This window comes from Geotrypetes seraphini, chromosome 2 (assembly GCF_902459505.1).
Source record: "Geotrypetes seraphini chromosome 2, aGeoSer1.1, whole genome shotgun sequence".
Taxonomy (NCBI): Eukaryota; Metazoa; Chordata; class Amphibia; order Gymnophiona; family Dermophiidae; genus Geotrypetes; species Geotrypetes seraphini.
In genome coordinates, this window is record NC_047085.1 from 465,367,207 (window position 1) to 465,390,634 (window position 23,428).

Consider the following 23,428-nt stretch of genomic DNA (forward strand, 5'->3'; position numbering starts at 1 on the left):
CTGTTCTGGCAGCTGGTTCCAAAGCTGAGGCATAAAGTGGCTGTAGGAGCGCTTACGTGCCGTTTCCATCTGGAGAGATCTTCCTGGGGGGATGCTTAGTCATCTCTCTGTTTTGGAGCAGAGGGGGCGGTTGGGGGTGTACTGGTGAAGTTTGGATGTAATGTAAATAGGGGTTATGTTGTGGAACCTTTTGTGAGCAATTACCAGGGCTTTGAATATGCAGCGCTTTCTGACAGGTAGCCAGTGTTCCGCAAGGAGAGCCGTTGAGGTCGGGTCGTAGTAGTTGAGCCCATATAAGAGGCGGATCGCTGCGTTTTGGACCCACTGGAGGCATTTGATTTCCTTTGTGGTGATGCCATTAAATAGGGCATTGCAGTCACTGTGAGATCAGCAACCTTTTTTTCTTCATGATTGCAATTAACGATCTCTGTTGTTAACAAGGGTCCATTTATATATCCCTTAACCACCTTTTTGGGATAGTCACATTGCAAGAATTTCTCCCAGAGGCTGACTGCTTATATTGATCAACCAAATCTTCTGAAGGCGTTCTTCAAGTGACTGGTTTGCCTATATAGCACAGGTGTTATCCAGGGACAGCAGGCAGATATTCTCAAATATGGGTAACGTCAACCACGAAGCCCTGATGTGGACAGCTTCACAAGCAGACTTGCTTGAAGAACTTTTAGAAAGTATGCGACTGCCGAACTGCGTATGCGCGAATACCTTCCCGCTTGACGTAGGGTGCGCATCTTCTCAGTTCAGATAGCTAGCTAAGAAGCCTACCAGGGGAGGTGGGGGTGGGGGTTGTGAGAGTATCTGCCTGCTGTCCCTGGATAACACCTGTTAGTTTTAAATGTTTTTATGTTATGTTAATATAACTATTATGTTAAGTTTCTTATTTCTTTTTATTATTTTATGTACATCGCTTAGAAACTGTTATAGGCGATCCATCAAAAGATTGAATAAACTTGAAACTTGAAACTTGTTAAGGTAAGTAACTGTGCTTTATCCCAGGACAAGCAGGCAGAATATTCTCACATATAGGTGACCTCCAAGCTAACCAGAATGGGATGGTGGGAGTGTTGGCAATTTAGGAGAATAAATTTTGTAATACTGCCTGGCCAAAGTGGCCATCCCGTCTGGAAAAAGAAGCCAGACAATAATGAGAGGTGAATGTATGAACCGAGGACCAAGTGGCAGCTTTGCAGATTTCCTCAATAGGAGTAGATCTAAGGAAAGCTACAGATGCCGCCATAGCTCTAACTTTATGGGCTGTGACTCGACTCTCTAGATGCAGTCCAGCCTGAGCATAGCAGAAAGAGATGCAAGCAGCCAACCAGTTGGAGATTGGAAACTGGATGTCCCAACTTGTTTGGATCGAAGGAGACAAAAAGTTGAGAAGATCTGTGTGGCTTAGTCCTTTGTAAGTAGAAAGCCAAAGCTTGCAGTCCATAGTATGAAGAGCTGTTTCTCCAGGGTGAGAATGAGGCTTTGGAAAAAACACTGGAAGTACAATTGATTGATTGAGATGAAATTCTGAAACAACTTTTGGTAAGAATTTAGGATGAGTACGGAGGACCATCTTGTCGTGATGGAATACTGTGAAAGGTGGGTCCGCTACTAAAGCTTGTAGCTCATTGACTCTGCGAGCAGACGTGAGAGCAATGAGAAAAACCATTTTCCAAGTGAGATATTTGAGATGAGCCGAAGACATTGGTTCAAATGGAGGCTTTATCAACTTAGCAAGAACAACATCGAGATCCCAAACCACTGGAGGTGGTTTGACACTGAAAAGTCCTTTCATAAATCTGGAAACCACAGGATGAGCAGATAGTGATTTTCCTTCTAGTGGCTGATGAAAAGCTGCAATTGCACTGAGATGGACTCTAATGGATGTTGATTTGAGTCCTGACTGAGATAAATGAAACAGGTAATCCAGAACTGAAGACAAGGAGGTGGACTGAGGCTCCTTGTGATGAAGAGTGCATCAAGCAGAAAACCTAGTCCATTTCTGGGTGTAGCATTGCCTAGTAGTAGGCTTCCTGGAAGTCTCTAAGATGTCCTTTAGAGAATGACACGGTGAAAAAATTGGTCCCCGTCACCGCCCCGTCCCCGTCTCACCATCCCCGTCACCGCCCCGTCCCCGTCTCACCATCCCCGTCCCCGTCTCACCATCCTCTTCACCGCCCCGTCACCGCCACTGCCACCCCATTCACCGCCCCGTCACCGCCACTGCAATCCCATTCACTTTTCTTTATTTACGTATAAAGGAAACATTCTTTAAAACTTTAAAACTTTAAAACTTAGTTAAATATTAGTTAATAACTATACAAAAACAAAACACGCAGAGAAAAAATTAATTAATATAAATTCTCAAAACTGACACATTTTGATCACTAAATTTAAAATAGTTATTTTTCATACAGTTTTTCAATCACTAATCTTCCACCACCCCTGGGGCTAGCAATGCAAAAACAAACACGACATGTACTTTAAATGCTTACAAAGTCCCACACATGGAACAAAGACCATAGAAGTCTGTTCAACACTGGCCTTACTGTAGTTCCTCACAGCCAGAGTCGCTGTATAAGCAGTGCTGCAAGTCTCCCCTCCCCCCAGCGATCACGGCAGGAGGGCACCCAACCCCTCCTGTAGACCCCCCCAACGGCCCTCCCGACAATCGCAGCAGAAGGGTACCCAACCCCTCCTGCCGGTCCTCCCAATGGCCTCCCCTAAGATCGCCGGCAGGAGGGTACCCAACCCCTCCTGCTGGACCCCCTCCCCAACGAACCCTCCCACCCCGGAACCCCCTTAGTCTTACTTTCCAAGTTGGACCGGACGGCTCCTCACACGTATGGCCAGCAGGCTTGCCTCCGTCCAAATGAGGCGGGCCCGCCCCTACCCTGCCCAACCCACAGGATCCTAGGGCCTGATTGGTCTAGGCACCTAAAGCCACTCCCGCTATAGGAGGGGCCTTAGGTGCTTGGGCCAATCAGGCCCTAGGATCCTGTGGGTTAGGCAGGGGAGGGGAGGGGCGGGCCCGCCTCATTTGGACGGAGGCAGGCCTGCTGGCCAGACGAGCGAGGAGCTGTCCGGTCCAATTTGGAAAGTAAGACTAAGGGGGTTCCGGGGTGGGAGGGGTCGTTGGGGGGGGGGTCCAGCAGGAGGGGTTGGGTACCCTCCTGCCGGCGATCTTAGGGGAGGCCATTGGGAGGACCGGCAGGAGGGGTTGGGTACCCTTCTGCTGCGATTGTCGGGAGGGCCGTTGGGGGGGTCTACAGGAGGGGTTGGGTGCCCTCCTGCCGTGATTGGCCCAAGCACCTAAGGCCCCTCCTATAGCGGGAGTGGCTTTAGGTGCCTAGACCAATCAGGCCCTAGGATCCTGTGGGTTGGGCAGGGTAGGGGCGGGCCCGCCTCATTTGGACGGAGGCAAGCCTGCTGGCCATACGTGTGAGGAGCCGTCCGGTCCAACTTGGAAAGTAAGACTAAGGGGGTTCCGGGGTGGGAGGGTTCGTTGGGGGGGGGGGTCCAGCAGGAGGGGTTGGGTACCCTCCTGCCGGCGATCTTAGGGGAGGCCATTGGGAGGACCGGCAGGAGGGGTTGGGTACCCTTCTGCTGCGATTGGCAGGAAGGGTTGATCTGACAAATGAGGAGCACGGTGAAACACAGGTAAATAGCGGTTCCTAGAAGGGGGTACATTGGCCCGCGGGGACAAACCTGTTCACCGTTTCCGCGGTCGGTGAATGGCCTTGTCCCCGTCACCGCAGCGACTGCTAGTTTTCTTCCCCGTTTTCGGCGGTGACCCGCGGCTTAAATGCGGTGGCCGCGGGTAAACCGTCACCGTGTCATTCTCTAATGTCCTTGACAGATTGAGAGAACTGTAGATTGGCAGTTACATTGAAAGGTACCAAGCTGTCAGGTGCAGAGACTGCAGACTGGGATGAAGTAGAGAACCCTGACTCTGTGTAAGTAGAGATAGAAAAACTGGTAGAAGTAGTGGCTCCCTGCTGCTGAGTTGAAGTAGAAGGGAGAACCAAGGTTGTCTGGGCCACCGAGAAGCTATCAGAATGACGGTGGCATGTTCGTGTTTGAATTTGATAAGTGTCTTGAGAATTAGAGGAAATGGAGGAAACACATACAGGAATTTGATCGTCTATTCCAGGAGAAAAGCATCTGCCTCCAGGCAGTGAGGAGAGTAGATCCTGGAGCAAAACTGATGCAGTTTGTTGTTGTGGGGAGACGCAAAGAGATCTATTTGAGGGGTTCCTCACTGAGAAAAAATGTGATGGAGAGGCGACGAATTGAGTGTCCATTCATGAGGTTGTAGAAGACGACTCAATTTGTCTGCCAGAAAGTTTTTCTCTCCTTGAATATTGACCACTTTCAGAAAGATGTTGTGAAGAATTGCCCAATTGCAAATCTTCTGAGCTTCGTTGCAAAGAGGGAGGGATCCTGTGCCTCCCTGCTTGTTGACATAGTACATGGCTATTTGATTGTCTGTATGAATGAGGACTACTTGATCGTGAAGATGTTGAAAAGCTTTGAGAGCACTCAAAATCACTCTGAGCTCCAACAGATTGATGTGGCTCCGACGATCTGTGCTGGACCATCGAGATGAGCTCCCCAAGCGTAGGTTGAGGAATCTGTTGTGAGGACCTTCTGATGAGGGGGCATTTGATACAGTAAGCCTTTGGAGAGATTGGAAGAGAGCATCCACCAGTGGAGAGACTGTCTCAACGAAGGAGTCACTGTAATGTGCTGAGAGAGCGGATCAGAAGCCTGCGCCCACTGAGAAGCCAGGGTCCACTGAGGAATTCTGAGGTGAAGTCTGGCAAAAGGAGTCATGTGAACTGTAGAGGCCATGTGACCTAGGAGAACCATCATGTGTCTCGCTGACTGAGGTAAGGGATGACACTTTGAGACAAAGTTGTATGAGAATATCCTGACGTTGTTGAGGAAGGAAAGCTCTGAGTTGCAGAGTATCCAGGACAGCTCCAATGAACTGTAGAGTTTGAGAGGGTTGTAGCTGGGATTTTGGAAAGTTTATTTTGAACCCCAAATGTTGGAGGAACCAAATAAACCGTTGGATCGCTACAATAACACCCTGAGATGTTGAATCTTTGATGAGCCAGTCGTCCAAGTATGGGAAAACCTGGATACCATGGCTGAGCAGAGCTGCTGCCACCACAAGGCACTTGGTGAAAACTCTGGGAGATGATGCCAGGCCGAAAGGCAGCACTCTGTACTGAAATGGGAATGTGAGTGTAAGCCTCTGAGATCCAGAGAGCATAGCTATCGTAATCATTGTGATCCAAAAGGGAATACAAGGATGCTAGAGAAAGCATCCAAAATATTCTCTTATAAGAAATTTGTTGAGAGCTCTGAGATCCAATATAGGTTGCAGATCCCGTCTTCTTCGGGACAAGGAAGTAACAGGAGTAAAACCCCGTGCTCCGCTGTTCCAGAGGAACTTCCTTGATGGCACGGAGCAGAGCTTGAGCTTCCTGACGAAGAAGGGTGGTCTGCGACGGATTGGAAGGATACTCTCTTGGGGGAAGATCTGGTGGAATCTGAAGGAAGTGAAGAGAGTAGCCCTCTTTGATGATCGAGATTACCCAGAGGGTTGAAGTGATCAGCTCCCATCGTTGATAAAAATAATAGAGATGACTTCCTATGGGAAGAGGGGAAGACAGAGGCAACAAAATTGTGGTTATGCTCTGGATGAGACGGCCAAAAAGACTGTGTGGCTTTTGGCGCAGCTGGAGTCTAGGGTTTTCGCTGACGTTGTTGCTGTAGTTGTTTCTTAGGTGGCGGTCTGGAATAAGATGGTTTTGATGGATAACACTGCTGATAAGTTCCTCCTTGAGGGTCGCAATCCAGTCGGATTTTCAGAATTTCCCCAATGAATATGCACTGGAAGCAATGCATGCACATAGATCTCATGCATATTCATTGGGGAAATCCAGAAAACCCGACTGGATTGCAGCCCTGAAGGAGGGATTTTGAGACCCCCTGATGTAGAAGGTTTAAAACCCCTATTTGCCTGGGGTTTAGGTTTTGGACGAATGAGAGCAGCGAACGATTTCTCATGCTCAGATAAACATTTCATAGCTGCTTCAATGGATTCATCAAAAAGCTCAGTGCCATGAGAGGGGATATTTGCCAGCCTATCTTGTAGATTTGGGTCCAGGTCCACAATGCAGAGCCAGGCCAAGCGCTGCATTGCCACCGAAAAAGCGGTCACCCGGAAGGACATTTCAAACACATCATATGATGCTTGAACCATATGAACCCGTAGCTGAGTCAGAGTAGAATGCATGTGTTGAAATTCAGTCAAGCAATGTGGAGGCAAGTACAGTCAAACCTCAGTTTGCAAGTAACGTGGTTTGTGAGTGTTTTGCAGGACGAGCAAAACACTCAGCAAACTTTTGTCTCGCAAACCGAGCACCACCCTGATAAATGAGCACTTACAGCTGCAGGCAGCGCCGCTTCAGGGGGATGCCTCTTTTGTCCGCCAACCAGCCTTCCACGCCGGGTACCTTGTACAGCTGCAGGCAGCGACGCCTCTAGGAGACACCTCCTCCGTCCGCCAGCCAGCCTTCCGCACCATGCTGGAGAGCCTGAGCTCACGCAGCTGAGCGCCATCTCACATGCATGTTGTGTATGATCACACACAACATAAATCATAGATGCTGTGCGTGTTTATATGTGGCGTGCATGTGGGACAGTGCTCGGCTGCTTGGGCTCAGGGGTTCTCCAGTGTGGTGCGGCGGGCTGGCTGGCGGACGGAGGCGGCGTCTCCTTGAGGCGCCACTGCCTGCAGCTGTACAAGGACCCCGATTGTTGCATGCAGTTGGCCAACTTCAAACTGCAGCACCTGGCACCCTACAGGTACACACCCCTGGGCCACCCCTCGCCACTTCCTCCCAGTTCCTTGGTACCTTTTGGGTTGTGGAACGAATTGTCAGCGTTGCCATTATGGCCTATGGGGAAAGTTGCTTTGATATATGAGTACTTTGGATTATGAGTATGCTTTTGGAACGAATTATGATCGTAAACCAAGGTATCACTGTACTTGAAAAACGACGGCATGGTCTTGACCCAGTGCTTGAGATATTTGGTGAAAATAAAATTATAGTTCAAGACTCTATTTATCACCATGGAGTTTTGATAGAGTTAACGTCAAAATTTGTCCATGGTTCGTTCTTCCCAGCCTGGTGGGACCGTTGCATAGACCTTAAAAGGGTGAGATCTTTTCAAGGATGATTCGACCACCAAAGATTGGTGTGAAAGCAGTGGTTTTTCGAATCCCTTACAAGATACTGTATTATAGGGAGATTCCAATTTTGATGGAACTGCCGGAATGGAATATGGTGTATCAAGGTTCCTCTGAAATGTGTATTGAAGAATGCCATTTATAGGCAACTTCATAGATTCTCTGGGAGGTTGAGGCATCTCCAATTCCTCCAACATTTCTTTAGTGTATTTCACATCAGACTCCAAAGGAATATCCAGATTTTTAGACATTTGACAAATGAACTTTGTGAAAGACACCAGATCAGCTGAGGAATGATCTTCATGAGGAGAAGGAGGACGAGATCCCTGAAGTGCAGAGAAAGAAGGTGAAGCCTCACGTGAGTACAGATATTGTAGTTCTGATTTAGGAGGAAGCGATGTAGAATACCTACTCCGGGAAGGTACAGGAGAAAGCTAATGCTTCCTTTTAGAAGATGGAACTGGAGATGATGGTGTTGACTCATGGGAACCAGATACCAACTGATAATGCTGCTCCTTCGGAGAACATCTCGATAAATGGGTGCATGGCCTCGAAGAACCTTGAGACAATGAAGAATGCACCCTGGTATTTCCTCGAACGATGATGCTCAGAAGAGTCCCAAGCCCGTCGAGGTGTCCTCAAGACTTGCCTCGATGAATGCATCGATGAATGGTGTAGAGGTGGAGTTCAAGACCTCAGTGACCTGGGATGATGCAACTAAGAGTGGCTCGATAAGGATCGATGTCGAGACATTCTGGAAGATTTAACTTCTTGTCCCTTAGAGGATTGCCCATGCTGGTCTCAAGGCACTGTCAAGGACTCTACTCCTTGTAAAGTAGGCGAGTGCCCATGCTAATTTTGAGGCACTCTCAAGGACTCAACTCCTTGTGAACTAGAAGAGTGCTTCGGCTGGTCTTGAGACTCCTTGTAAAGTAGAAGAATGCTCAGGCTGGAATGCAGTGGAGGTCGGAGTAAGTTTTGCAAGCATATTGTCAAACTCCTTGTGCAACAATGCCTCCAGCATGTCCTGGAAAACAGGCACCAATACCAATGGAGCTGGTATCTTTAGTGCAGGTGTGTCCTCTGGCGAGGAAGACCTCGATGTAGAAGGGTATCTCGACCTGGAAGCATGGCGTTCAGGTCTCTGGGTGGCTGATGGATCCACCTGAAGGGCTGTAGACTCAGCTTGGAGGACTGGTGGCTTCTTAGCCAACATATCTGAACGAGGAGACATCGACATGGACGGAGCCCAGCCCAGTCCAGAGATGTCTTCGATGACTTCCCTGAGGTCGAATACTTGGTCATCAAGACTGGTTTAGTCGAGTCCGAGGCCGATGTTGAGGTCAAGGTCTATACTACCAAGGAAGATTTGGACGATGTCGAGGTTGAGGGAGAAGGTTTATCAAAATCCATACCTCCAAAGATTTTCTCTTGTTGAACCCGAAGCTTCTTAAGTGACCTCTTCTGAATTGTAGCACAACGAACGCATGACTCTGTGCAGTGGTCTGGGCCCAGATACTGAATACACCAATGATGAGGATCGGTGAAGGAGATCGCACATTGATACTGGCTACACTTCTTGAAGCCAGTGATTGGACGGGATATCGAAATAAAGAGGCTGTAGCCAAATCAAATCCCGCGAAACTAGGCTGCGGAACGGATCCCGTCGTCACAAGACGAATAATAATTGTTTGTTTGTTTTTTTACCGACATGGTTAACGCAACGACTCTTGAAAGAAAAAAAAAGTGAAAGCCGTGGCAAAGAAGGCAAAAAACCCGAACTAGTTCAATTGCTGGCACAGAACTTCGAAGCGATGGCTTCTCAGTTCTGTGGAAAAACTAGAACTGAGGAGACGCTGAGGAGATGTGCGCCCTACGTTGGGCGGGAAGGTGCATGCGCGGTGCGGCAGTCACAAACTTTCTAAAAGTTCTTCAAGCAAGTCTGCTTTTGAAGCTGTCCGCATCGAGGTTCCATGGTTGACGTCACCCATATGTGAGAATATGCTGCCTGCTTGTCCTGGGATAAATCCTTTTAAAGATTAGGAGTAGTTGTATTTAATGTCATTATTGTCATCTTTAGTAGCAGTCACCATTTTGGAAAAATAAGAGTACCAGAGATTTTTTTTCCTCCTGACACAGCAGTAAGCAAAACAAAAAACCTTGTTCAGGACTATGTGGATTGCTGTTTGAGAATTAATGTTTAGAGGATGTTATACTGAACAACTGCGGCATGACCCTTTATGTGGAAAAATAACATCATTTGACTTGATCTTTGAGAATATGAAGAAGAGAACATGGATGAACAGATAAATGTTTGAATATACTCATGGGATCTAAAAGTTCCATCATTCCTCCTTCCCCCACCTTTTACAAAACCACAAAAACGGTTTTTAGTGTAGGCTGGCGGGCTGAATGCTCTGCGTTGCTCCCGATGCTCATAGAACTCTATAAACGTTGGGAGCAGCGTAGAGCATTCAGCGCGCCAGCCTGCACTAAAACATGCTTTTGTGGTTTTGTAAAAGGGGGGGGTTGATTTATATATACTGGACTCTCATTCTCTGTACCTATTGAGATTAGATAAGTCACATCTGGTTTGATTAGACTGTAAGCTCTGTCGAGCAGGGATTGTCTCTTCATGGTTAAAGTAACATACAGGTCTGCTTGTGTTTGGTAGCACTATAGAAATGATAAGTAGTAGTAGTGGTAATAGTTTTTTGGACTGGGAATATTTTTCTCCAATGTAAGAATTTTGAGCAAGGAGTTTTTCTCCCTAGTTCTTTTTCCAGATGTTTTAAGGCCAAAGATAATAAATGAGATTCCTAAGTAAGACTGAATGACTAACTTTCCCCCCCTTTTACTACATTGCGATAGTTCTTATTAGCGCAAGGAGCTGCCCTGAATACTCTGTTTTGCTCCCGATGCTCATAGGAACTCTTTGAGCGTTGGGAGCAGCGGGGCTCCCTCCGCTAATAATTGCAATCGTGGTTTAGTAAAAGGGAGAGTTTATGCTTAATAAATCCTGGAGCTTTGAGGCATATATGTGCTATATATTTCACTGGATGCACTGAATATGCAGACTAGAGTTGATAATCATAGTCTGTTTCCCCTTTTATTGAATTTTTTGTTTACAAGCCCGAAATTAACCCATTTGGAGACCTATATTGGCAGAGACCTTATACTGTACTAGCAAAAGGAAGTACCCCAGGGTTACACTTAAAAATCCATGTTGTTGTGCTATGTCTGTGCTGAAGCATTTCACCCTCAGACTGCAATTTCACCAAATTATATCATATACTAATAACCAATTGCCTTTTCAAACATTAAAGAGAAAACACTTTTAGTTATGGAAATTCTATGCAATAAAATTGGTTAAGCCTTATCATTGTTCTACTATATCAAAATTTGGGGGGGTTGTGTTTTTTAGGTCATGGTTTTTCTTATTTGAACTATTTAATTAATTTTGGTTTTGTAAAGTCACACCAAGGAGCTGTTTTCATAGTCAATGAAGATCACAAATTTGATCTCTTTTATATGACAAATGAAATACAAGAAGTATAAAGCAAAGTGGCACTAGGCGAGACATTCTAGTGAAGATTCTGTAATTCCTCCTAAATTAGTCAAATTAGTCATTACCATATTATGCTTGAAAATGTCAAGTCTTCAGCTAGCTTTTAGGACAGTCTGGGAACATATGGAAGTTGCTTTGGGATAACTTGTTAGCACAGAATAATTATAAATTATTTGATTTTATGCTCTGAATTAGATCTCTATATTCATTTCCTTTAATCAACTTCAACTTTTGCAAAACTCTGCATTAAAAAAATGGAAATCATGTGCCAAAAAACTTCTGCACATAATATTCTAAAATTGTTCTATCTTGATTTGTTCAAAATATAATAAAATCACTGTGAATAATCATCTACAATGCAATCCAATAAAATGTAGTTATGCACAGTTGCATAATTGTTCTTCTTTTGCACACAAGTGTCTGATTATATTATCAATCATCAAAAGTCCTGGCTCCATCCCCAGTCTCAACTCTCCACAGCCGAATCCTCCTGTGGCTTAAACCCTTTTCCAGGCTTTATCTCCACCTCTCAGGTTCAGTCCTCCAGTTTGCCCTCTATCTTCTACTCTCCAAATGGTCAACATTTCCCCTGTGTCTTCACTTCCAGTACACCTTTCTCTCATCTGTGTTTGCTCCACCCCTAAGTGAAAAATCCTCCCTTTCCCAGTTCTCTTCCCCAGATCTCCTCAACCTCTTCTCTTCCAGAAAACTTCTCTCTCTGCCTTCAAGGCTCGACTGCCTTTCTATCTCTCTCATTACTCCTTATCCCCTCCCAAGTAAGACCCCCCCTCTTTTTCCCAATTCTACTCCCTCCCTCTAACTTTTCTATAGCTATCTCTCTTAATCTCTTAGTGAAGGAATAGTCTAATGGTTAGTGTAATGGCTTGAGAACCTGGGTTCAATTTCCACTGAAGCTCCTTGTGACTCCGGGCAAGTTGCGTAACTCTCCACTACCCCAGGTACAAAGTAAGTACCAGTATATAATACAAGGGCTTATTGAAAAGTAATGAGATTGCCTCTGGTTTTCTTTCCAAGAAGTAAACATGACAATGCTGTGCTGGTTCTTGTGGAGCTCATACATCGACGTTTCTGAACCTGCAGTTGGACTGCCGTACTCTTCATTGTTGGGTCACAGTGAGAGGAAGAACTTCATACATTTTGTCACGAGGAAGACATGTCTGTGAGAGTATACCAGAGATGTATGACTGAATGTTGTATTAAACTTGTAAAGAGTGGTAATGAAACTTGAAATGTTGCGGAAAGCACACAGTGGTGAAACAATTAGCCATGCTGTGTACTTTCACAGACACATCTTCATCTGCTATGGAGAAACATACGAAGTTCTTCCTCTTGCTGTGACCCAACAATAAATACTGCGGCAGCCCAACTGCAGGTTCAGAAACATCAATGTATGAGCTTCACAAGAACCAGCACAGAATTTGCCACATCTATTTCTTGGAAAGAAAACAGAGGCAGTCTCATTACTTTTCAATCAGTCCTTGTATATAAACTGCTTTGATAGTAACCACAGAAAGGTAGTATATCAAACCGCATTCCATTCTCTTTCCTTTTCCCCCCTCTATCCATTTTAGCCAATTGTGCTGACTGTCACCCTACATATGTTAGAGCTCTCGACTGTACAGCACCTTCTCTCCAAGCCCAAGCAGATTGCACCCACCACTGTCACATTTACACTTTGGACTATGTATGCTGGCATACATGGCTGCAAGCCTCTTTTTCCAGGCTGTGCAGATCAAAACCATTGGTGCAGCCTTCTGATACACACACACAATTCTGCAAGGCAAATAGTGAATTCTACAGGAGGGGAGTTGTCTGCAAATTCTGCATTGCACAGAATTCTCTGAAAAGCAAGCCTCCAAGCAATATACTGAGGTCAAACAAGGGGAGTTGAATTTATAACTTAAAAAAATCTCAGCAATTCAAAGAATTTCACTAAATGTTAGTCTAATCTGCATAAAATGGAGATAACAGAATACAGAATATCTGTTCCTTCTTGGAGAAATAATATCAAGTCAGCTTACAACAATGCTTGCTCTCTTTGGCTTTCATTTTTTTCATACGATTGTATGGCAAATCATCATTTTTTTGTTTCTCATTAATCTTTTTGTGCACACCTGCTACGTAATTGGGTGTCTCCCAGCTGCTCGTAACCTGTGATCTGTCTAGCTCTTCCTCCTCATCACTCTTTAAATAGGCATGTTTAAAGTTGGTGCCAGGTCTATGAGACTTAGATGGTCGACTACTGGAGGGCTGGAAAGGTAAAGCATTCTGTCCTCGACGTCTGCATTCCTCAATAAAAGCTCCCTCATTTGGCACACCTGAAAAGGAGGAAAAAAGTGTGAACAAAAAATGAGTTGCTATACAGCACATTTAGAATCCAGTACACTGGGGCCTTTTTCATATACATTTGGAGAGGGGGGGGGGAGTGGAGACCCTTAAGGGAGCCATTCTCACAGAGGACTTTCATTCTTTTCCCATGTTAAGTTTTTATCTGATTTGGGGCTGATGCTGAAAGTCCCACAGTAGAACCACTTACCTAATATGAAGTTCCTGCAAAAAATGTGCCTAGTGATCAATGAGTATGCAAATTACTGTGCATCCTTATTGTGGCAGTAATCCACAGCTCCTTGCAAAATGTGATTGGCTCAGGCATTGACAGAAAGTGTGACAAAAAAATGGTTGAGCTTTCTATCAGCCCAGTTCTTAGAGGCCTCCCACTCCTGACTTGACCAGATCCACTACTTCCCCACTCTGACAATCCCTGGTAGTCTCTAGTCTAGAGCACTGGTTCCCTGTCCTGGAGGACCACCAGCCAGTTGAGCTTTCGGGATAGCCCTAATGAATATGCATGGAGTAGATTTGCATGCCTGTCACCTCCATTATATGCAAATCTCTCTCATGCATATTCATTAGGGCTATCTCAAAAACCCAACTGGCTGGTGATCCTCCAGGATAGGGTTGGAAACCACTGGTCTAGAGGACTCTGAACCCTTTTTGCCCTAATTCCAACCACAAATTTTTTAAAAAAATCTTTCCCTATTATCTAGTGCAACCCCTACCTCCACATCTCCTCAAATACCCCTGACCACCTCTCCAGTTCATACCTTAAAAGAGGCAGGAGTGATACCCACTCGCTCCTGCCTCTGGTACCACCATCTTGAAAAATGATGGCATCCAGCCCCAAGTGGTATATCCTAGGATGCACCAGGTAGGGGTAAATCTACCATATAAAGAAATTTTTCTCTTGTTTGCACACTGCTATCAAATAAGGGAAAATTTCTTTATATGGTAGTCTGACCCAATCTGTACATCCTAGAATGCACCACAGGGCTGAGCATTGTAATTTTAAGTTGACGGCACTGGAAGCAGGAACAAATGGGCCCTTTAAGGTACGAACTGGTGAAAAGGTCAAGGATGAGAGTTGAACTAGACACCAGATAAAAGTCCCTTTTCAGACAGGGAAAGAATGAGGGTACACTAGACACCAAAGAAAGGTAAGATTTCTTTTGGAGTTGGGAGTCAGGATGGGGCGAAGTGTGCTAGACACTAAGGATTCATTTTAGGTCAGGGATTGGTGGATGGTTTGTCAGGGAGCAATGCAGATGGCTGCAACCTTTTTTTCCATTTCACTTTCCTGTCAGTACCTGAGCCAATCACTGCTGAGACACTAACAGGAAAGCTATTTAATTATTTAAAAATTTCTTATATACTGCAAATCTACAAAACTATGTGATTTACAACATAGAATAGATATAACATTAAAACATGCTACTCTTCAAGACATACAGTATTCAAAAACCTGAACAATGTCTAAAATTTCTGTTTTAATTCACAAAAATGCCTGCGAAAACAGATGTGCTTTTAAAAGTTTTCTAAATGAACTCAAAGACTCAATCTTACTCAATTCCTTTGAAAGGGAGTTTCATAATTGAGGTCCCACGACCATAAAGATCGAGTCTCTGTACATCTTGAGGAGTGGCACTGACAGCCAGGGGACGCTATGACATGCTGCAGTAGAATGTATAGTGTGCAAGGAAAAAATTTGAATATGTTGTACATATTTTTCTACATATAAGACACCTACTTTTCATATGATTCTGGGTAAATCTAGTTACTAATACATTTATGGAAGATAAGGCCTAAGCCCAATTAGAAGCCTATGAAAAGTTTTGGTACAGAGATATAAAAATTTGAATATGGATTGCAGCTGAGGCCAGAGTTACTAGGAAGAAAAGGCATAATAATATTCTCTTTATGTACTTTGCTGGGTTAAGCAAGATCATAAGGGGAATTAGATATATACTGTAGAAGTATTAATCTCTCTCTCTCTCTCTGTTCAGTATTCTTTGTGTCTTTCTTTGTCTAAAACATACTGCAGTTTCCCGCCTTGACCTCATGGCTTTAATTAATACCAGACCTCTCAGTCTGGCTTGTTGGAGGGAAGATATAGGATTTCACATTTTGAATACAGATAGTTTATATGTACCTTAGCAATAATTATTAAGATATGACATGTTGCGTGTGTATGAATGTGGGATCCCATGTGTGTTAGGATATGTTTGATTATGGGTGTGATTGTATGTTTAAACATAAAATTTGCAAACTGTATTTTTATATATTTTAAACCTTAAGAAATTTGAGAAACCCTGAGAGGTAACATCTGCAGTTTGACCTATCTGACCTTTAAGCTAGCCTACCATAGAAACTCTCTTCAGTATGTAAGATGTGATGGAAGGGCTCCTTTAGCTCACATTAGGAATTCTCATTAAGGGGGGCTCACATACAGAAAAAGCCCAGACCAACAGCATTTGAGTTTTGAAAGGTCAGAAAGCTGTTTTGATTTAAACTTTTAAAGAATTACAGAGAGAGAGAGTGTTTCCTGGGTATATTATAATGTTTTATGCATATTCAGAAATTGTTGTAAACAAATTTTCTTTAAGCCTGGTATCTACGTTAAAAGGAATTTCTTTGTCTAAACATGAAGACGGCCTCTGCTTGTTGGTTGGTAAATGGGAGTGATGTCATATTTGGTCATTGCGAAAGTGTATAAATGAGCGCACCAGAATAGGTTCCGAAACCATTTAATTCAGAAAGGTGCATTTTACACGTCTGACTGTAAATGTGTCTCCATTGTACAAATGCCTTTTGAAACAAGATTTCTGTTAATTTTTAATAAACAATATTTGATTGGAAATATTTGTACAATTATCATTATTCCTGGGCATCTAAGGGCGGGGTATTACGCTGTTCAATCTCCAATCTCATTTGCTTAAAATCTGAAACATCAAATAGTTCCTGATTACTTAAAGGAAGGGGACGTCCTGGCACATGAACTTTTATGGGTTGCAGCCATACAAGGGGGCAACTATTCTCATGGTAACCATATCTGAAGAGCCCATTTATATCACTGCAAAATACATAATGGCCTCATATGCATTCATTTTAATGCAATTGTGGACATGTATTCGGCGTGAGTCAACAATTCTCTTCTGAATTGCTTGGGATGTACAACTGCACAGACTTGTGGAAGCAGTGGCATAGTAAGGGGAGGGAGCGGACCGCTCCGGGTTTGGGGCATTCGCACTTCTCTGTCCCATGTGAGTAGTTGCTCGCGCTGTGAACCACCTAGAACTATGTGGTGTGGTGGTATACAAAAATAAAATTATTATTAAAGAAGTACAGGGTTAGGAAAGGGAGGGTGTAAGTGCTCCTTCTGCGCCCCTATGCCACACTTGCACGCTCCCTCTTTAAATCTTCACCAGTGCGAGCAACTACTCTGGTCTGCTGCTCACGCCAGCCTGGCTCCTTCTGAAATCACTTCCGGGTCACGGGACCAGGAAGTGATGGCAGAGGGAAAGCCAATGCTGGTGCAAGCAGCAGGCCAGAGAAGCTGCTCACACTGGTGAAGATTTAAAAGAGGTACAGGGTGCGTGAAAGTGTGGCATAGGGGGTGCAGAAGGAGTGGAGGTTGGCATGGAACGAGAGGGGAGATGGAGAGGAGGGCACGGTGAGGCACCACTGTGTGGTAGCTTTCTGCATCAGCCCCTGAGAGAGTGATTTGCCAAACCATTTACTTGAGGAAATTCAATTTCATTTATAAATGGGCAAAAATGACCTGAGAGAAATGTAACCCCACAACCACCACTGCTTTCCTCCTTTAAATGCAGCTAAGAATATAGATTGATACCACAGCACGCATACTTTCAGCTGCTGGATAAAGAGGAATTCCTATGGGCTTGTAGAGGTCAAGGGAGAAAATCATTGCATAGACCTTCAGTTTTCAAATATACAGAAGCTGAACTATCCCTGTTCCGCCATTAACACAAATGACAGAAGCAAAGGATGCAGGCAATTTATAACATGTATCCTTTGAACTTGCTAAATTCCAGAAGCCTGGGTAGTTTCTCACTGAAAATGTGTGTAACATATGGTCTGTAAAATCACCCACACATACTGTCTGAAAATCATTGCCAAATGGCAATATTTATTTGGCAGAAAGGGAATTTTTTAAAAATAGTATAAGGGAACTGTGTGACTATATTTACAAGCCATTTGTAAATACCAGAATACCAGTACTTCCATACATAAGTGGTAGCTAAATGCTATTCTCTAGGGCAGGGGTCCTCATATCTAGTCCTCGAGATCCACAACCCTTCCTGATTTTCAGGATTTCCACATTGAATATGGAAATGCAAATCAAATGGAGATAGTAAACCTCTCCAACTACCAATTATCACAGCAGACCTCTGTACTTTTGCCCTACCAGCAAAATAGATAAAATACAGCTATACTCAGATCTTGAAGAATTCTTCAGGAAACTCTGTTTAAAAGTGCATTTCCACAATAAGAGACTCCCAACAAACTGGAATACAATTTTTTTTAAGAATACGTACTTTACCCCCCTTCCCCAAAGATGGACAAAACATCTATAAAACCTTACCCCCTCCCCCCCGAATGATCTGCCATAAAAAGTTTACAAAATAATCAAATCATTGTAATCAAACTTGTAAACAAATAAGATGATATAGTAATTAGGGACATACACATAACTAAATTGAAGAAGGGCACAAACAACTCTCAAATAACACATACTAAAAGAAACTGACTGGAGACCCCACAAAAGATTATACCAAACAGCTAAAAAACCTCATCAAAACACTTCCAAAGCAGGTATAACCACATTTAATGAAACTGATACCTAACCATCTTTCTGTGGGCACATTTTACATGTTGCCAAAAATCCATAAACCTGGCAACCCTGGCAGACCAATCATACCTGGTATTAGCACACTCATGGAAGAAATATCTGGATTTATAGAAGGGATTCTTAAACCCTTAGTGCAGAAGACAAAGAGCTTCATACAAGATACCACAGACTTCCTAAACAAATTAAATAATAGGTGACCTGTCAAATGAGCGCAGGACAATTGCGCTCTGACAAAAGAGCCCTGACAAGTGTGTGCAGGGACAAGTGCGTGCAAGACAATTGCGGCAGTGGATACTGTTTTGTCTTTTTGAGGGTTACAAAGTAACCCTCTTTTATTTGGGGGTGGGGACCCCCGCCAACTACACTTTAAAAATTCACTTACCCTAACACGAAGACCCTGATTTGCTGACACTCCTCAGGCCCCATCCCTTGGGAGGAGCTTGAGGCGCCTCAAGCCCCTCCCAAGGGATGGGGCCTGAGGAGTCATCCTGCGCGCATTTGTCCCTGTGTGCAATTGTCCTGCGTTCATTTGTTGGTGTGCCAAATAATATCAAGCAGTTACCATCTGGCACACATCTAGTCACAGTGGATGTAGAATTGCCATACAGCAACATCCTCCATACAGATGGTACTGCTGCATGTGAAAAATTCCTAAAATCATCAATCCTGGACCACCAACACTCACCAGAAACTATTTACACTATTAATCAAATTCATTCTAACTCACAACTCTTTTCACTTTAATAATGATATGTATCTGTACTCTGAGGACTTTCTTAAAAATCAGACTCCACAGGTGACCCTTGAGGGGAGGAATGCTGGCTTAGGGCTAGATTCACTTATCTTCCCAATCGTGTCTGATCTGTGGCAGGCTGACAAATTCCCAATGCGTCCTCATGCAAATGGGAGCGATCGTAGGCACGCTACCCGACGATCGTACGGATCACTCTCCAGTGATCCTTCCTGACGCATGCACAGACCATCTCCTTTGCTTGTAGATGGTCTGCGCATACTCACCGCGAAGATAGAGCTTGAAATTTTTTTATTTTTAGCACAGAGCTAGAAACTTTCACGAGCCCGTGGTTTTAACCTGCGGGTTGATAGCGGGGCTGCACCATGGGTTAAAACCACGGAGTCGGGGCAGAGAGCAGGGGTTTTTAAACAAGTGACTGGTCCTCAGTAGTTGTTTGTTTTTTAATCGGGTAGCCCAGTTGGTATTGTTGAAATTGTTTTGTGAATCGCGTCCTTCCTACTTTGCATGCCATTCACCCTTATTTGCATGCAAGGATTGGATTGGAGGATGATCGGCACAGAGGTTATTGAATCAGGTCGGAGGAAAATCGGGTCAGTACACGATCGCAAACACGATTGGTGGGCTTAGTGAATCTAGCCCATAGTGCTTAACCCTCAGTAAACCTGGTTCTAATAGTTATAGAGGCTCAGGATTAAAGATAGTTTTCACAGCAGCCTGTGAACTGCATATATAATTTGCATATATTTGCTTGAGGAGAGAGCTGTTGACTAAAAGGCTTCTTTGGATCTGTTTAGGACCTTTTTGAGACTTTAGGAAGTAGTAGGTGGGAGAGAGGCCTGGAATACTTAAAGTCAGGCCAAGTGCAAGTGCACTATATTTCATGGGGGGGGGGGGGGGTGAATCCTCTCACCCTAATTGAAAAGCGCTCCTTGAGGAGACCTCTGGCTGGTATCCAGCCTCTTAGTTTTAGACTGAACTCTGAGGTCTTTCTTAGAGATCAGACTCCACAGGTGACTCTTGAGGTTAATTCCTTCCTGCTTATCCCAAGGCAGAACTTTTTTGGCTCTTCAGCCAAACAGGAACAGAGAATTGCTTTAGTAGGATTTTTTTGTTATTTCTTTTTTTTCTTCCAGTTATAAGTATAATCCTATTATTAGACTTGTTAACTGAGCAATTGGACAATTATAACACTAATTACCAAATTAAAGTTTCTATCAATAATCAGGGATTCACTAGCAAACTGTACTAGATACATTTATAAAGAGTCAACATTAGAAGCATATACATTACAATTGATTAAATTCTTTCCAACACTGAATTGCTGAATGAGCCAGCGCCCTTTGCTATTAGACTGCCAAAACATAACTTACAAAAACATAAGAATAGCCATACTGGGTCAGACCAAAGGACAATTAAGCCCAGTAGCCCATTCTCACGGTGGCCAATCCAGGACACTAGTACCTGGCCAAAACCCAAAGAGTAGCAACCGATCCAGGGCAAGCAGTGGCAAGTCCAGTGAAGCTTTAAAATAAATGGTCACACCATTCTTTTAGGAACTGACTTTACCGTATAGTGAAGTCAAAAACACAAACAGGTGGTGGCCTGGCATTAGCTGCAGAAAAGGTTTTTGGGCAGTGGGGAGGGGGAAGGGAGGCAGGTAGGAAAGAAAGAACTGGGTCATAGGTAGGTATAAGCAGGTTAGAACAGGGATAAAAAAATGGGAGGTAGGGGAAGGTATAGAGGGGAAGGGGTATAGAGAGGAATAGAGGGGAAAGGGTAGCCGGGTTGGGCCCATGTGCCTCAGGCCCCGCCTCCAGGAGGGGCATAAGGCTCCCCGCACCTTAGGCCCCACCTGTGGGCGGGGCTTTGGGATGGCTGGGCCAATCCAGCACCATTCTGCCGTTGGCTGCCTGCCGAACAGGTGGGTTTGGCACCCATCTGTCCGGCCAACTTGAAACAAGGTAGGGGGAAGGGGGGTGTCGTGGGGTTGGCCAGAGGGTCGCGGGTCGGCTGGGGGGGGCGATCGGGGGTTCTGGGGGGGGCGGTCGATGGGGGGGAGGGGGGGTTGCATCGAGGGCAGGAGGGCCTGGGATCCCTCCTGCCTGTAATGTAGTGCGGGGTGGGGGTTGCCGGGGCCAGGAGGGCTTGGGCTCCCTCCTTGCCCGAACGAGTCGTGGGGGGGGGCCACCTGGGCCAGGAGGGTTTGGGCTCCCTACTGGCCCATTCAAGTAGCGGCGGGGGGGGGGTCGCCGGGGCCCGGGGGGTTTGGGCTCCCTCCTGGCCCATTCAAGTAGCGGCGGGGGGGGGAGTCGCCGCGGGCCAGGAGAGCCTGGGCTCTCTCCTGGCCCACTCGATTCGGGGGTCGCCGCAGGCCAGGAGTGCTTGGGCTCTCTCCTGGCCCGATGTTAATCGGCGGGGCAAGAGGGCTTGGGCTCCCTCTTGCCCCGATATCGTCGGGGGTGCCGCGGTTGGCTGGGGCAAGAGGGCTTGAGCTCCCTCTTGTCCCGATGTTGTCGGGAGAGAGGGGGGGTCACGGTTCGACATGGCTGGAGGGCTTGGGCACCCTCCTGCCTGGATCGTTGTGGAGGGGGGGATTCTGTAACCGGCGTTGTTTTTGACAGACACCGGTTACAGAATCCAGCTTTTAGGCGAAGGACTGGCTCCTCCTTCGCCTAAAAGCCCTTCTGTTGGACGTTTGGGACTTAGGCGTTTTTTTGTTTCATTATGGCTAAAAAGTGTAGACGTCGTGTAGGTGTACTTTTAGACGTAGTGGTGATTGGGTGTTTAGGCAGAGGAAGGCCATAATCAAAACAAGGACGTTTGGTTTGGTTATGGACACTTTCCCTGCTTCTGCGTTGAATGTTTAAGGACTTAGGCCAAATGGGGACTTAGACGCTTTTTTTGATTATGCCCCTCCACGTGTTTAACATATGTAAATGGTAAAATGCTACAGCCATAATAAATCTACTCTTCTTATACAATTTGTTGTGTGCTGATATTGTGGTGTGAAGGATGAAAGGAGAATACCAAGGTGCCACCTTCCCAGTTTGTGCCAGGCACTAGAAAGGCTGCTCCTAAATCATAATTGTTATGATGCGACAGCTTCAATGATGAAAAGTCTAGATGCATTCCCTGCATCAACAAAACATCTGGCAAATATTGCTGCACATATATGCAAACTTTCTGTCACTTATAAGGATTATCGAGACCTTTCACATTAATTGAAGGGTCACAGTATTGTATAATTTGCAGATGCCTAATATCCAGAACATGTACTGCACATGACATAACACTACATTACAATAGTTTAATTTGCTCTTAACTAGTGAATGTTCAAGGTTCACTGTCGATTCTTTAATAATCATAAGATAAAAGGAACAGATCATATGAAGAGAAAAAAAATTATTAATGATAGAGATATGAGCTTTAAATGTAAGTTTCTGATCAATTATTATCCCTAGAATTCTAGTTGTTTTTTGCAGCCTATGAACAGCAATAGGGCAGTAAATAAAAGGCAGCATCAATTCTAGAGAAGAGCAAGTCTTTAGATTTTTCAGGATTTAATTTGAATCCATTACACCTTAACCAATTTGTAATTTTATCAAGTTTCTTATTAAGCAATATGATATTAGATCATGTATATTAAGAGATGTCAAAATTTAGATATCAACAACATAAATAAAAGGATAATTTTCTAAGGTCTGAATTAATAGTGCTAGAGGTACTATGAAAAAGCTAAATAATATAGAATTATATATTCTTGCATCTAAATTAGGAGCAGATCCTCTTATTCTATAATAGCATGCAAAAATTGACCCTTATTCCCTCAGCTTCTACTTTTGCTCTGTCAACAGATACCAATTCAACTCTAAATTAGTTACCTTTAACTAAAACTCTAGATTCCATGGTTCCCTGCAATCCTTTAAACCCTCCCCCCAGCATAATAAATCCTGGGCCCACTCTAGTTTACATTTCTTTAAAAGGCATTACTGGCAGGCTGAAAAGCACTGGAAGAGGTCCCAGTCTCAAGAAAACCTCCATACCTGCAAATCTCATCATTGTAATTATAACTACCACCTGAAAAAAGCAAAAAGGAACTTTTTTACATAAGAAATTTCAATCTTCTATAAACCACTCTAAAGATCTCTAGCCGTCCTGCATCTTTCATGACTCCCCCTGAACCTGGACCTATCTCAAGACCTTTAACTGATACCCTTTCCCTTTTTTTCATTAACAAAATCAGAGACTTGAAAAGGCTTTTCTTCACTTCCTGTGCTTCAGTGCTCCCTACCTCCCTTGCCTTGTACTCCCCCCCTCAACTGTCAGCTTTGCTTTTTACTTCAACCTGGTCATCGTTTCAAATCAACTCTGAGTTTCTCCCAACTCTGTCCAAAACTATTGCAACAATGAAGCCCAATTTTTGCCGCCTAGATCCCCCCTCCCTCCATCCTGGTTCACATCAATAACCTCAATCTCCTTCCCACTCTTCCCATTCTGAACATTAGCTTTGCCACCTGTCTATTCCCTACTCCCTGGAAACATGCCCTAGTCTGGCCTATTTTGAAGAAAGCTACTCTTGATCCTAGTGTTTCAAGCAATTAC

General features: G+C 44.5%; 1 protein-coding gene across 2 annotated transcripts in view; it reads right to left on the reverse strand.

The window, feature by feature from the left end:
- DNAJB6 (DnaJ heat shock protein family (Hsp40) member B6) overlaps positions 1-23,428 on the reverse strand; it is a 308,250-nt gene that overhangs the window by 26,218 nt on the left and 258,604 nt on the right. For both annotated transcript variants that reach the window (XM_033931602.1, XM_033931601.1), the window contains one exon: positions 12,980-13,183. In XM_033931602.1, the coding sequence (XP_033787493.1) occupies positions 12,980-13,183 (204 nt within the window). The remainder of the gene's footprint in view (positions 1-12,979; positions 13,184-23,428) is intronic.